A 15,801-nucleotide genomic window follows, 5' to 3' on the forward strand; every position below is an offset into this window, starting at 1 on the left:
GCTCCGAGTACGACCGGTGAGTGCCGCCTCCTCGCCGCGCCGCAGCCCGCCTCCTCGGGCGGCCGCGGCCTGCGGCTGAGTCACCGGCCTGCTCCCGCCCGCTGTCTCCATGGCGACGCGCCGGGCCGAGCCCCCTCCGCACCGCCGGCTGCGCTCCCCCGGGGCCTGCCGGAGCCTGGGGCCGCCCCAAGGCCGGCAGCGGCGGGGCGAGCGCGGCGGCGGCGGCGGCCGTGCGGAGCGGGCGGCCGGCCGCGGCCCAGCCCTGCTGGGTCATGCCTGGGCCGCGCCGCCCCCGTGCTCGGCCTCCCGCGTCTGGGGCTGCTCCCCCCTCACCCGGCCCCGCTCTCGTCCCTTCCCACGATCCGTGCTCCTTCTCTCCTCCTTTTTTACACCTTCTTTTCTTTCTCTGCCAACTTTTATTTCTGTTTTCAGGGAGCCCCGTTGGGCCATGTTCAAGGGCAGCYCTTTGCTGCATCTCCCACTGTGAGAGGAGTCCCGGTTCCCGGTTTTAAGGAGCGTGCAGAAAGGATTTTTAGGCCGCTGGTGCGGGAAGGGGAGGCTGTGCTCTGGTTACATCAGGATCAGGGCCAGCTGGTAGAAGTTGTGACTTGAGCTGCGTTACCTAAAGCTAGTGATTTCATAAGGCTGTACCTTATCTCGCTAAACCACACGCGAGGCCAGGAAGGGATTGAACAGCAGGAAATCTCTGGAAACATTCTGCACGCGAATGTGGCCGCGCTGTTGTTTTTGCTTACCGTCGAAATCTGCCTAGTCGAGGCCTGCTGGTGCACAGATGGCATTATCATCTCTGTCGTTACCCAGTATAACGGGAGGAGCATTAGAAGTCAGGTTGGATTAGCATCTGGGGAGGGTAGCAATGGGATGCCCTAAGAAGGGGACATATCTTTGCTTTGGCCAAGCAGAAGCCTGCTGTCTCCTAGAGCCAAAAGAACGCTGCTTTGGAGCAGCATGGAGTATAAAGATACTTTGTCATGGAAGCTGCAAGTAAACTATCTCACTAGAATAAACTTCTTTCTGATCTGTAATTAGATCTGCTGGAATTTGTTTTCTATTTCTCTGCAAGTGTCCTGAGTTCAGCTCTTGCTACTCAGCCTTAGCCATCAGGGTGACAGGATGCTGGGAGAGGAGCATGAAGTGATGAAGTATTCTGGCTGCTGAAATGCATTGCTSCTATCTTACCTATTCTTAGTTGGCCCAACTTCTACCCTCATCATTTGTGAACAAGGAGCCGTGTTTCCTGACGGTCTGCAGTTTTCTACCTCTTAAAATGCCATCTCTGATGTTGTTCTTGCAGGGGTGTGAACACTTTTTCTCCAGAGGGGAGGCTCTTCCAAGTGGAGTATGCCATCGAGGCCATTAAGGTATTGTGAGCTCTCTCTTGCTATAACTGTGTTAATTCTGCCTGGGTGCCCAACTGTGTTCTTGAAGACGCTCTCAAACAAGAAGCCTGGATTTGGTCAGGAACGCTGAAATGAGAAGCAAAAAGCCCCCTCCAAAATAAATAAATAAATAAAAGGAAAACAAACAAACCAATCCAACAGGGGCAGATTCTGTTAATTTGGGCTCTGGTCTTTCTCTGTGGTAAAGCAGGATTTGGCTGCCTTCCAAGGGTAATGCACAACACTGAGCAGGAGTTGGGAGGTGCTGTCTGTTCTGATAGGTGCTGTTCTCTTATGTGACTTTCGGCAGCTCCTTGCCAGCCTTTTACGTGCAGTCTTTAGCGTAAGAGTTGTGTTTAATCTCTTTCATACAACTATACATCCTGCAGCTGTATTCTTCTATTTTACTGTTTCTGAGGAATTAAAAAAAAAACACATTGCAGCTCAGAAGGGAGAAGCAGAGGAATGTTGCCCCCACCAATCTACTCCTAAAACAAATGCAGTCCAAACAGGCTAATTGCAAAATCACAACTAGTAAAAACTAGTGTTGTTGAAGCTTATAGGTTCGACATGAATCTTGAACTACAAAAGTTGGCATTGGTAGGGTGACACTTAAATATCCATAAGTACTTCCCTAACAGCAGACAAGTGCTATGCTCTCTCTTAACTTTCCTGAGCTAGTGGAGTGCTGTTTTCCGGTCCACGTGCTTTTATGGAGTCCCTTAAAAAGTGGAAGAATWTGAACTGAGAGGAGGGCTGTTAGTTTTATCTTTCTTGAACTCATTAAATTTATTGAACCACTGCTTAAATGAGGCAGCAGAAAGTAATAATTCATGTTTATTAAGGAATTGTGAAGTGAGAGCTCCTAAATGGATGCTGGTTGTGATGCCGTTGTGTTATTGATAAAATCCCTCTACTAGAGTAGAAATCTTCTGGCATCTTTTTGGCTTTGCTTTTTTTTCAGATCAGTTGATAAGCTTACAAATGAAACTGCTGCACTCAGGTGGCTCTTCTGACATCCTAGCTGCAGTGTTCATGTGTTAGGATCTTAGGAGGAGCTTTTATTATGTGTGATGGCCTTATTAATAATCAGGCATCTGAAATGATACCCAGTATCCCTTCTTCGCCGGAGGTTTGTGCTCAGCGGTGTGCTTGAAGGGTGGCAACCATTGGGCAGTGTCTAGAAACTCCGTGTACCTGCAACTGGGAAGTTCATTTCTGCCCCTGACAGAGATAGGGTTGCAGGTGTATCTACGCTGGGAAGCTTGCTGCTAAAATTATGCTCATGTAACCCGATTCGGGTATTCCAGAGTGAGCATCTCCATGCTACCACTGGTATAGTTGTACCAGCAAATTCCCCAGCGTTGGAAAGCTGCTGGTGCTAGTGCAAGGCACTGACTGCCAAGAACCCTCAAGATCTGATCCCCTCTCTGATGTACTCATAGCCTAATTGGTTTCTGATGGTGTCTTAATTTTTTTCACACCTGTAAGATGAGGATAAAACTGCAGCCTCAGCTCCCTTCTGAAGTAGTTAAGTGCTGTGTAGAAAGTGGTATGTGTGCAAAATACTTATTTCACCTGTAAATTTTGCAGATGAGAAGGGACTTAGAAGAAAGGGAGCTAAATGAAAGAAAAATGGCTAATCCAAAAGTATAGATAAAGTCAGAATTAKGGCCACTGTGTGAAGTCCATGTATCTGTCTTTAAAATTTAATTATGTCTCGCAAAGTAGATTTACAAGGTCTTTTAAATTCAAATTCTTAAAAGACTTTAAGCTGTAAAAATTGGTATCTCTTAGGGAAGAAAGTAATTATTTGCAGCAGCATTGCTGGATCCTGATGAACTAATCAGGAAAGATACACGGTTTGGCCTTTCCAGTTTCCTAGTTCAGGTTCTACCATTTTTAGTCTGATTTACAAAACTGCATAGTTTTATACTCAGTGAGTTCGTATGGATGATGCTGTAGTGTCTGACTCCAAYACAAAATGCCTACAAATGGTGTGATGCTAGACTTCTATTTCTGCTAGGTGCCATAGGTAGGCCTGAACTAATGTCCTAGATCAGGTATGGTGGTGGTAACTGTGTGGTTTTTCCTAGCTTGGTTCCACAGCCATCGGGATCCAGACCTCAGAGGGTGTTTGCCTGGCTGTGGAGAAGAGAATCACCTCCCCGCTTATGGAGCCCAGCAGCATTGAGAAGATTGTAGAAATAGATTCCCACATAGGTAAGTGCGCTTCTGTTGCCCTCCCTTGGTAGGGCCCCAGGAGAGTTCCTCGGGTTTCCGTTATATGTAATAAAACTCCATGCCTTAAAAGCTTCAGAAATTGTGTTTCAGACCAAGTCTTTCCTATAGGCAGCCTTGCCCAAGTAAGCAGGAACGCTCARGCCTCCCGGTGAGCACCAGGTTCTGGACACTGGTTTTCCAGGCTCCAGGCCAGCAGGACATAGTTACAGGAGCAGGAAGAGGCAGCTGAAGCACCCCCCMCMCACACACACACATCCCCTCCTTGTATGACCTCCCTCATGAAAGCTCATCCCAAATATAGATCTGGGAGGGCAGGGAATTACTGCAATGTAAAGGCTTGACTCTAGGCCAGCTTCTCTTGGAGCACTAATGTTAGCCTGTATCCCTGCTCACAGCAGCCTCCTGCACCATGAGGGGGCCCAGGAAGGGGCTCCTTACCAAATCTGTCAACTTGAAAAGCAGGAGACCTCCAAAATACTCATGTTGATCGTGTAGGTCATAGAAGCCTAGGAGCTCTTGAAGAGTCTAATTTCCTCCTCCTGTGTGCTTTTGATACAGCCCTTCTCTTGTAGCAGGTGAACAGATCCACCTGTGTGTGTACAGCTGGCTGAAATAACATTTCTGCTTGCGTTGGATGTAGCATTTAGGTACAGTACTGCCCACTTGAGTCAGTGGCCCTTAAGTATCACTGCTCTCTAAACTTGGGTGTAGCCACAATTTAAATATTGGGCAGCTAGTTCAACTTGGCTCTTGGCTACCTCACTTTGTTAGGCAGGAGGCTTCTGCAAAGCCTTTCTCAAACCTTCTTCTGCATTGCCCCTATCTAAGAGTTAGTTGGCCATCTCCACGGGATGGGATGAGTGAGTTTCCCTTCCAGCAGGTTGTGATTCTGTCTGTCAGCTTCTCCTGGATGGCTTCGAATGTGTCTCCCTCAACTGACTCAGATTTGGTGTGGGTGGGAGGCGTGACTGGAAAAATTCAGTTTTGTATCTGGGTACAGCTCAAGCTGGTGAAGTTCGGCCTCTTACTCTTCTGTAAATCCATTTTGTTCTCATGCTTCTTGCTTTCTGTCAAGCTGCCATACTGCATTACTGCGTGCTCCCGTGSAGGGACCCACTTTGACTTAGAGCCTTCTGTATTTCACTGTGGGTTTCRGGAAGTCCAGGGGAGTGCAGTGCAAGTAAAGTCAATTAGATGACTTGTGATTTCCCTCTTGTTATTCCAGGGTGTGCCATGAGTGGCTTAATAGCTGATGCAAAGACTTTAATTGATAAAGCAAGAGTGGAGACTCAGGTAAGACTTGGCATTTCTSTTCTCAAAACAATAGCACTAGAGTCTCGGGGGTATTTTGGAAGTCTCTGACATGGTCATTAGGGCAAAAGAACCAGTGTGGAGTTGGAGGCACACTGGGAGCCTAGCTTCCCTTACGAGGCTTTTAGAGGACAAACAAATGGATTCTCCCATATATTTGTTTCTCTCTTTAGTAGTGAACATTTGGTGGGAATCTTATCTCAGGTTCGCCAGTGCTGATGCAGTCTCTTAAGACTGGCAGATGTCTGCCAGCGAATGCATGAGACCATGCAGTCCAACTTCATTTTGACAAAAGACTGACTTGGTAATATTTTTGGACCCTTGATTCTGTGTCTCAGGTACGAATCAGTGCCTTGTAGTAAAGACTTTTTCCTGTGGGGTTTTCCTGCGTGTTGGCACTCTTCCTAGCTCTAGAGAATCAAATAATTCCATCCCTTCAGAAACGAATACTGGAGCATTGGGATAAAGTGCTCTGGCCTTGCGCTGGCCTTGTTGGTATCCCAAGGCCTAGATGTCTCTGTTGTTTCTCCAGGGGATCTGTGCCCAAGTTTCTTAGCTTATTCTGCACTTCCGCTGTCTTTTTAGTGCTTTCATCTTGTGSATGAGCCCTGTCAGAGGAGGGGGGCTGGAATGAAGTTGTCTTTGTAGCTATGTAGAGCATTGTTCTAGACTGCCATGTGAATGCCTGATCCCAGATTGTCAGCTTCTGGGAAAGATGCAATAATTTCCATCTTTATCTTTCTGCAGAATCACTGGTTCACTTACAATGAAACCATGACAGTGGAGAGTGTGACGCAGGCTGTGTCCAACCTTGCCCTGCAGTTTGGGGAGGAGGATGCAGACCCTGGCGCGATGGTGCGTAGCCGCGGAGCTGGGGACGCTCTGGGCATGTGCTACTGGCCCTCCTCTGACTTTGCAGTAGTCTTGCCTAACCTGTTGGCTGGTTTCTGTTGCAGTCTCGTCCGTTTGGTGTTGCGCTGCTTTTTGGAGGCGTTGATGAGAAAGGACCCCAGCTGTAAGTTTAGCCCTCTGATTAAGGCCAACTCTGGAAAGGAGCAACACCTTTACCTAAAACTTTCCAGGAGTTTTTAATAACTTGATTCAGGGATTTTTATTTTATTTATTTATTTTTTTTTACATAAACCAAATACTTGGGGTTTATCCCATTATGTACCTGACATGGCTGTTAATGCTTTTAAACCCTTCTTGTCAAGCACAAGTTGCTGCGGATTGCAGTGGTTTGAGCACTGACTGCTTGTTCAGGGTTGAATAGAATGTCCTGTCTTCAGKGAATCTTTGCTTTTTAAATGTGGTTTCCTGGACAGGAGAGAGGATTTAAAGCTCTGGTTCTCCCTACTTTATTCTTACCTCTCTCCAAAGGACTAGCAGAGCCACTGGTAATATAATATGTGGAGTCTGCTGTAACATTCCTTGGGGAGGTGGTGGAGTGCTTGTAACCTGAACTTGTGCTTCAAGCGCTCAGCCTCTCCTGGAGATGGAAACGACTCAGCAGAGCCAGCCCAATAAGGTCTCCCCAGTGGTCTCTCTCCTAAGAATAGTAGTGACAACTTGCTCGGGGAGGGGGGGGTTTGCTTGTTTATTTTTAAGGAAAAGAAAGAAAATGTTAGYGGTACGGAGGGCAGTGTCAGGAATGTACAGCTCTCCTTCTGGCTTACAAGCCCAGTTTGGGTTTGCAGGTCCCTTTTGAAATCTTGGCCCTCTTCAAATCTTGATCTCCTCCTCTTAAATACCAGGAGGAGAGACCTGCTGCCGCTGCGCTAGTCACAGCGGTCCCTTGAGGCCACTGTGTGTACTGAAGGAGGCTAGAAGCAGCAAGCGGCTGCTCCGAGCTCTGCCRTGTTGGCCAACAAGCTGTTGCTCCTCAGGAGTCCTTGTTCTTCCCCAGCTTTGAGCTGTGTAGTGAGCTCTGTGGGGGCTGCTGTGGCTTTGGAAAAGGCCTTGTACTATCACAGCATGAGATGGGGATGCACCCACTATTCATTCTCTTGCCTCTTTCGCTGGCAGGTTTCACATGGACCCATCGGGGACGTTCGTTCAGTGTGATGCCAGAGCAATTGGGTCYGCCTCGGAAGGCGCACAGAGCTCTCTGCAAGAGGTTTATCATAAGGTAAACGTTGGGATGGGCTTGACATCTCGCAAGTCACAGAGCACTGACTGTGGGGATCCACTATTTCCTTACTGAAARATGATTCAAAAGACTTTTCTTGAGCTTGTGAGGATTGGATTCGGCCCCTGGCATTTGATCCAGTGATCAGATGTCAGTGTTCAGTTGTTTGGTCAAGGATCTTTATGATAAGGAGTACTACTAGCAGCTTCCCACTAGGCTTCAACTGCTGAGACAGTTTCATAGAAATATTAGACTGGTGCCTGAGATGCCAGTGCCCACCTCTGGCGGGTGATAATTAAGTCCATGTCAGGAAGTACTCTATAAAGAAAAGAACTGCTATATAGGCACTGCCAGTTAGCATCAGCACTCAGCGTGGATGAAGCCTGAAGCATATGGAACTAAAGCAAGTGGCTTTGTTTCACCATGCTTGCAGACYTGCGAAGTTAATCACTTCTGTGCTGCAAGTAGTTGTCCTATTTGATATTGAATAAAAGAACTTTTTTCCTGCCACAAGGAGGGGGAACTGTCTGTTTTGTGTCATAGGAAGTCAAATACTGTAATGTAAAGCGTAATTAATGGTGTTGATTCTCTTGAAGACTTCCAGCCTATGACTCAATAACCTAATTTATTAAGCAGCAGAATTGTCTGAATTCTGGGCTCCCTGGCCTGCTAACAATCTTCCAAGTGCAAAGTTATTGCAAACACAGCAATCGCTGCTCTTTGAATGTTGCACAGCCTTCTGGCACTAGTTCCCTCTCATGCAGGGATTTACATTATTAAAGCATGAAGACTTCTGACAGGAGGAGTCCATCTTTTCAAAGCTTTTAGTGGATTTTATTGGGGGACTGCCTGATTAGACAGTACCTGGTGAAGGGAAATAGACCCTCACGTCCTGGTCCTGGCAGTAAGTAAGGCGGTCAAGATTAACAGGTCTTAAGCTTTGTAGAAAGTTACGCGGAAGCAGAAAGTCACCATCCTTGCAATTTTCACTGTCTAGCGTGCTTTGATCTCTTGTTGATACTGTGGAGAACTTGATAAGCTTTTGAATTTGTCGCCAATGACGGCTTAAAGGATTTGAGAAGAGCAGGAGGGAGAGCAGCACACTTTTGGAGTCAAGGGGGGTAAAAACAGAGCAAGTATTTGTGTGAGCATTAACAATAAAACTAATGAGTTGTTTGTTACAGTCAATGACGCTGAAAGAAGCAATCAAATCTTCCCTTGTCATCCTAAAACAAGTTATGGAGGAGAAACTGAATGCAACCAACATTGAGGTAACTGACTTTGGTACAGTGTGTCTGATACATAGTGACTTGTGGCACTTGGCGTGCAGGTGTCTGCCCTGCGTGTCGTCTTTGCTTCCTCAGTGCAAGTCTTACTGAGACACTTGCTAGGCAGCCAGCAAGTGTTTTGCCTGTTGAACATCAGAAGTTTCCTGGTTTCCTTCTGGAGAGAAGAGTTGCCTGTGCTTCTAGAACAAGGAATTAGTTGGTGGATTAGTTCAGGACTTCCCCAGCCACGCTGACTGGCTGACTGCAGACATTCTTGCAGTTCTAAGCTGCCTAATGGTAGCATGTCCTGTGTGGCATACTGGAAAAGCTGAAGCTCTTGCTTTTTTCTGACTTACCCTAGAGCTGCACACCTGGACACATTTGCTTAGCTAATCCAGAAGTGCTGGCATGAACAACTCCTGCAGGGCTCCCTGGGTTTGGGCCAGAGAGCGGTGGGAGTGGGGCCCCTACTTGGGCCCAGTCAACTAGCATGAACCTGTTGTGCCAGCAGGATTGCACTTTTTTTTTCCCCTCTCTCCATCCCGGGTTTAGCCATTCTTCTTTTTTTTCCCTGGTACTTGTAATATTAGAAGGAATGAAAATTATACAGCTTCAGGACTTGCTATATTTGGTTTTGGATCAGTGCCAAAAATCTCTTGGATAGGACTGAAGAGGTAAAGCCTAGTGAGGCTTCCAGGAATTAAYGTGTTTCACTAACCTCCAGCTCTTGCCCACAAGCGGCAAGGCTTGCCGAGCTCACCTTGGCCCAAGMGTGCAGCGCTCCAAGAGATTCCCATGAGCACATAGTTGTTCCTGTCCCCTTAAACCTTGATTCTGAGATTCTAACTCTCCCTTTTAGTAAAGGGAGAAACCCTTCCAGATTATTGGTGATAATGGATAGAAGATGAGCAAGCTGGCATATAGTGTTTGCTTCTATTTCTGGCAGATTATGAGACACTAGACCTTTTCAAATCATGTCATTCTGACTCCTGAGCTGCTGTTCTCCTCCCATTCCTTTCCTCTGAGACCTGGGAACCCTTTTCCTGAACAGTCTAAAAGTATGTACACCCACCCACCTACCCACACCTCTCTCTTTTAATTAAATATTGCTGGTGGAAATCCTCTCTGACATGACAAACTGGCCCCATTTGTGGGGAAAGGAGCAGCAAGCTAGGAACAGCATGCTGAAAACTCAAGATGTTCTCTCCAGAAACGATGCGACCTGCTGAAATCTGCTTCCACAGATGTACTGCCATCACACCCAGATCAGTTCTCTCTCAATCAGCTTAAGGTCTCTTCTGGTGAAGATTTGTAGTACAGTGTGAAAAAATTGAGGCAGAGTAACATGTACAGTATCCTTATGTCATGTCCCCATTTAACTGGGCTTAACTGTGCTTGGCAAAGCTCTGAACGTATTGAGGAATCATATCAGGGTTAAGTATGGGAAGAATGTGCTGAGGATTAAAAGCTGTCTATTGACTCAAGTCACCCTACTGGCTGAAAATATTTTACCTGAAGTAGTTACTTTTGCTTTCTAGCCTTTTAAAAGTATGTAGTGCTCCAGTTTATTTAGTCACTTCCCTCTCTTGTATTGGATTTTTCCRTTTAGCAGTGAAGAGAAGGAGGGGAATTACAGTCACGGAAGAATTAAATAATCTGGCAGTAAACTTCAGGAGCCTTAAACAACAGTATGCTTTTAATTAACTGCTTCCCYATTAAGCCTGGCCTCTAAGGGAATAGTTGAATAAAGTTTAAGTATATGGGGAGAAGGTAATGCACAGGATAACGCGGACCTGGAAAAGCTGCATAGGTAGTGTCTCTAATACTAGTTTTGGGTGGCTTTATGCTGGTGTATATACATGTGTTAAAGGCTGTCAAGTCCATTTGGGCCTAGTATCTTAGGACAAGGCTCACATAAATTATGTGAGTGGCACCTCCAAATGTGTCTGACTTCTGAAAATGCCCGTTACTGCCAGCTAAATCCTGGGCTTTTAAGGGGTTTCAGGCTATGGGTGTTCAGGCTGTCTTCCCTTGAAAAAGGCTTACTGTTGCTCTCCCCTCTGGCCCCAAATGCACGTCCTACCATCTCTTGCTATTCTGTGGGTCACCCTGCAAGCTGAGAGGCTAGAAAGAGCTCTAGCATCTGCCAGGACCATGTGCAGCTTTGTTCAGCTTATTGCAACAAAACGCTTTGATCCCTTGCGGCTGGAAGTGCCCAATGCTGCAGGTGTCTGCGAGAGGTTTGCAGCATCCGGACTAGTTCTTGCACCTTCTGGCTTGCCTGCCTGCTGCCRCTATGTTGGGCTTTCATGCTGTGAGCGAGGTGTGAACAAAAGTCACACTTACGTTTCGGTCTTGTAATTCTTTAAGTATCTCTTGTTCTGGTGCTTGCTCTATGAAATGTTTCAGCTGTCTGCCCTGGACGCTGCCTCCCTGCCTTCCTGGCAAAGGGACAGGGYGGTGTATTTTGTCCCCCAGCTCTGGCCTTTGGGCTTTGCCTTGTAAGAGATCTTCACAGCCCCTGGCCTGCTTGCAGAAGATACCAGGTARTTCATAGAATCATAGAATCGGTAAGGTTGGAAGGGACCTCTGGAGATCATCTAGTCCAACCTCCCTGCTCAGCAGGGTCACCTAGAGCACGTTAGACAGGGTTGCATCCAGGCGGGCCTTGAATATCTCCAGAGAAGGAGACTCCACAACCTCTCTGGGCAACCTGTKCCAGKGCTCGGTCACTCTCACAGAGACGAAATTCCCCCTCACGTTCGGGCGGAACTTCCTGTGGTTCCGTTTCTGCCCATTGCCTCTTGTGCTGTCGCATGGGACAACTGAAAAGAGTTTGTCTCTGTCCCCCTGACACCCTCCCTTCAGGTACTTACACATGTTGATAAGATCCCCCCTCAGTCTGCTCTTCTCCAGGCTGAAGAGGCCCAGCTCTCGCAGCCGCTCCTCAGAGGGCAGATGCTCCAGCCCTCYGATCATCTTTGTAGCCCTACGCTGGTTGCAAGGTTCATTGTGGTGACTGACTTATTGTCAGTGTTTGGTGATCAAAATGGCCACATTCATTTTTTGCCCCTGCCTCAGTTTCCCAAAGCTAATCTACAGTGCCCTTTTAAGTATTTTGATTTGTCTTCTTAAAGCATTGTAACAGGCCAGATCTCCTGCCCTTCGTTGTTGGAGAAGAGGTCCTTCTGGCTGATCAGTGTTGCCTCCTGAATCTGAGAAAAGAGATGTTTCTACCAAGGACCGCAGGCTTGGTGCCACACGGAACTGCAGCAAGAGGAACCCCCCGTCCAAGACGTGTTTGAAGAGCTAGTAATAATAGGGTCTCCCCACAGCAARCAGAAGCAGAGCTGGAGCCCAATAGATGTTCCCTGCTGCTGCTACTATGAGGAGATTGAGTCAATTAAAAGCTATTTCTGTGGCAGCCAGCTATTTTCGGGAATCAAAGAGCATGTTACAGGGTGGAATGATCTTGCTGGGCTGGCAGATCAGGCAGCCGAGAAGGAACAGCTGCTCTGTCTGCTGTGGCTTCTCTCTGTTCCCTGCCCCGTGCTGTCACTTCACATATGCAGGCACACTTAACCCTTGCTCTTTCTCTTTCAGCTTGCTACAGTGGAGCCGGGGATGAAGTTTCACATGTACACAAAAGAGGAGCTTGAAGAGGTCATCAAGGATATTTGAAAAAGAGAGAGACTCCCTCAAAGGCTCATTCCCCAATCAAAGTGAACTGATTCTCGGTTCCTTCCAGTACCTGTGATTTTATTTCCAGCAGCATCTGTACTTGCTCTTCTTAGAAGGCTCTTAAGGTTTTTTTACAGTTTCTGTACATAACTGATATCTACAATAAGAGGAAATGAGAATAAATCATTTTGTTACTCTATCTTGGGTTCCTCATAGTGGAGATCTGAGGTGGGGAAGTGCTCAACCATCTAGAGCAAAGCCAAGGAGCAGGTGAGGACAACATCTGCTGCTGAAATCACTGCAGGGCAAAGCAGCATATGCTGGGTTGCTGTGTTGTCTGGGAATTTGGACGGCGCTGTTCCTAACCGCCTTCCAGAAATGACGGTTGCTCRAGGAGCCCTTGCTGGTTATGCCAGTAGCAAGTCTCCCTCTTGTGGAGAATGTGGCTGTATCACATCAGGACATCCCATGTATAATTTTACATGAGTCTTGAAATACATGAGGTTTTTAGGTCTACTCGTACCTAAAGCTTGCTTGGTGTTTGTGTTTCCTTCCGCACGGGAGCTTGGAAGTACCTGCAATGACTGTGTGATAAAGCAGAGTTCACCAAGCGTGGAATAGCTCTGAGGTTAAGAGCACAAGCCCTTACTCRTTGACTTGGGCAGGTGTCACTTAATTCTGAGCGTATTCTCATTCTGACCAGTGAACTTTTGCTCATCTGCTTAATGGGGCTTAGATGCTTTTGTTTCGATTTCCCCCTGCAGGCAGCATTTTTGTCCGTGAAATAGCATCTGAGTACTGAAGATTGGTACTGAGATGAGAATAGTCTGACCTAAGCAGAGCTTAGCAAAGTCCTTTCTTGCAAAATCATGACTTGCCTGCTCAGCTTCTGAGACTGGAAAACCAGCTCTGCCATGATCCCTGCTGTTAGGAGGTTCCTGGTAACGTGTTGACTATGCAGTTCTGTGAATATCTGTGGGCAGCAGAGGCTGCGCCTGCACGAGGCTGCTCCGCTGCTCCCTGTTCGGAGAAGTTACAATTTCATCCTGAACAAAACGGCCCTGTCTTCTGTGAAAGAAACAGACCCTGCGCTGCTGCCAGGAGTGGGGATCACCTGCTAAGTGGGGATGCTTCCAGCATTACATTTGCCCAAAATGACTAACTTTCCCCTTTATTCAGAGGTAGGGATTGACTGCCAGCCTCCAGCAGGCATTTCACTGCAAAGCCAAACAGTTGCCTCAAACTGACATGCCTGATCTCACAGCCATTGCGCAGAATGGAAAATGTCAATCCTATTATCTTTTTTTTCCACTGTTTTGCTGTTGCTGAATGCCTTCGGATGCTGGAAAGGCAGCCGCGTGTAGACGGCCAGAAAATCTGTCCTTAGACAACGTCTATTTTCAGAACAGCAGAGCACTCTCCTCCTACGAGTTTCTGCTGCGAAATGAGGTTTTCCCCTCACCGGATAAGAGTTCGGATGAAACAAGCTGGATAGCCAGGTGATGCCTGAGGTCTTGTGATACTAGTTGAATACAGCACCTATACCTGCAGGTGGAAGAATTAACAAGTGGCTGGTGGGCTTTGCTGTTCAGTGCTGATAGCCTTGAAGCGGGGAAACAAGTCCTTCAACTTTCGCTCTACTTGCGCAGCCTTTGAACTGCCACCTCTGGTCTCTCTACGACGCTCTTCATCCCTCCACGAACTTGGGAAGCGATGAGGGGGAAACTGCAGGGTGGAGCTCGCTTGCCTCGAATATTTGGCATGCCAGAGATGGTATCTGGGCTGCTGCCCCAAGTGTTGCCCTAACAAACCCATCCAGTAAATGCAGCTTGCACTAGTATCAGCTACTGTGTGTGTGGAAAAAATAAGCACCCTTTATCTTAAGTACTTTAAATGTTTATATTAACTCAAAGCTAGGTCATGTTCTCCTGCTTCTTATTTGGAGACGAAGCTGAGGAGCGTTCCAGCTGTTCTGCAAACCCTGCCACATGAAGAAACCTGCTGTTCCCGGAGGTAGGGCTCTTTCTAGGTTTGTTTATGTCCTAGAAAACACAAAAAGCTAATTCTTCCCCGCGTGGCATTCCAGCAGAAAATGGTCCTTTATGTCTTTYCCTAATCACATGGTTTACTGGTGGCAGCATCACACGGTAGCCAGTTCCTCTGAAAATCAAGGCTTTGTGCTCCTTATATCTGATCCATCTTGGCTCCGTTGAGGGAAAGGAAAAAGCTGGAGCTTTTTACTGACTCAGTGAGCAGACTCAGCTGGAGTCTGAGCGCAAGCGTGGATCCGAGCCTAACAGAGCCCTGCACATGCACGACCCAGCCGGGYGTTTGAGCTCTGCTTCTGCTCTCTTCATCCAGGTGCCATGGATCAGTTGAATGCCACCCAAGAAGCTCATCATGAAGGTCTATTTCCTTAGGTCTTTCACATGTCAAACTCGCAGATTTTTTTTCAAAAAATAGAAAGGCAAAAGGCTGACAGTGCAGTAAGAGGAAAATCCCCTTTTCGCAAAGGGGAAAGGACGAAGGCCAGGAGGGCGAGTACCAAAGGCGGCAGGAATTTTTCCCAGTGTGTTTTGATGAACTTCCCGTGGAGCGCTAGGAGGTTTAAGCACTGCCTGTCAAGAAGATCAGGGATCTGGTGCCTAATTCCCAGTTGCAGGGGTGCTTTCGGCGCGTGGCGCGGCGAGCAGGGCCGTGCCGTGCCGTGCCGCCGCGGCGGGTGCCGCTGCGCTCTGGCCCCCGCGGCGCCCCGCGGACGCGCTCCGGCCTGCTTGCGTAACGCGATCGAGGCGGCTCGTGCCAGGGCCGAATCGCAGCCGGGGGGGGGGGGGGGGAGACGATTGCTTCTCGCCCCCGAACCTGCTCATTAAAGCATCCCTTCGGCTGGCCGCGGGCCCGGCGCAGCCTCCGGGCCCTGCCCTCTCTCCGCGTTTTTCCCTCGCCGGGTTTGTTTTTCTCGTTCCTCCTGCCGGCTCGGCGCCGTCMGTCCGTCCGTCTGTCTGTCCGCCCGCCCCGGCGGGCCTGCGCGCCGCCTCCCCCGCGCCCCGTTTCCTGGAGACGGCCCCAGTCCCCCCGGGCCGCCTCGAGCCGCCGGGACGCGGGTTGTTTCTGCGCCGGCAACGCTTGAGGCTGCAAACGCGCAGCCGAGACCCAGAGCCGAGGCCCGACGCCAGGATGAGGGACGCGCAGCGGAGCCTCCCCCGGCGGGGCTGCCTTGGTGGGGGGGGGGGGTCCCCCTGCCTTCCCCGCCCCCGCCCCGTGGCTGCGAGGTTTCCCCGAGGCCTGGCTGCCTCAGGGAGCCCTGGGTGCCTGCTTGCCCCCGCCGGGCCGGGCTGGGGCAGGGGCAGGGGAGGGGGCTGGGCTGCCCGCCGGACGCCTGGGCTCCTTCCCCACCCCCGCCAACGCGAGCGCTCCGCCCACGTGGGCCGGCCCCCGCTTTGCGAATGGGCCAGGGGGCGGGCCTTCCCCGGGTGCCCGCCGCCTCGGCCAATCAGAAAATCGCTGCGCGGCCACGATCGCCTGATTGATTGGCGGCCGCCAATCAGAGGGCTGTCGCTAGATGGGTTAGGCTCCGGGGTGAGGGAGAGGGCGGGGCAGCGGGCCGTGCGGCATCGTGGGGAGTCAGCCAGTCACGGAGGGAGGAGAGAGGCGGATTGACAAGTCARGAGGCAAATGAGAAGGCGGGGGCGGGGCGGGGCGCCCGGGAGGCGGGGCCGCCCCGTTGCCATGGCAGGGAGCGACAGCGCCCACCGCCAATCACGACGGC

The 15,801-nt window shown here is 49.3% G+C and overlaps 1 protein-coding gene across 1 annotated transcript; it reads left to right on the plus strand.

Annotated features, from left to right (window-relative positions):
* Nucleotides 1–2: 2 nt before the first annotated feature.
* PSMA5 (proteasome 20S subunit alpha 5) lies at nucleotides 3–12,231 on the plus strand (the record flags this gene model as incomplete). The annotated part of the gene is made up of 9 exons (XM_085318776.1): nucleotides 3–16; nucleotides 1,316–1,382; nucleotides 3,497–3,623; nucleotides 4,870–4,937; nucleotides 5,703–5,810; nucleotides 5,912–5,970; nucleotides 6,981–7,083; nucleotides 8,268–8,354; nucleotides 11,955–12,231. Coding segments are annotated over 9 exons (711 nt in total), but the record flags the coding sequence as incomplete, so codon positions are not given.
* Between the last annotated feature and the right edge of the window lie 3,570 nt (nucleotides 12,232–15,801).

Source organism: Rhea americana, unplaced genomic scaffold, assembly GCF_003343005.1.
Source record: "Rhea americana isolate MKP2758 unplaced genomic scaffold, rheAme1 scaffold_551, whole genome shotgun sequence".
Lineage (NCBI taxonomy): Eukaryota > Metazoa > Chordata > Aves > Rheiformes > Rheidae > Rhea > Rhea americana.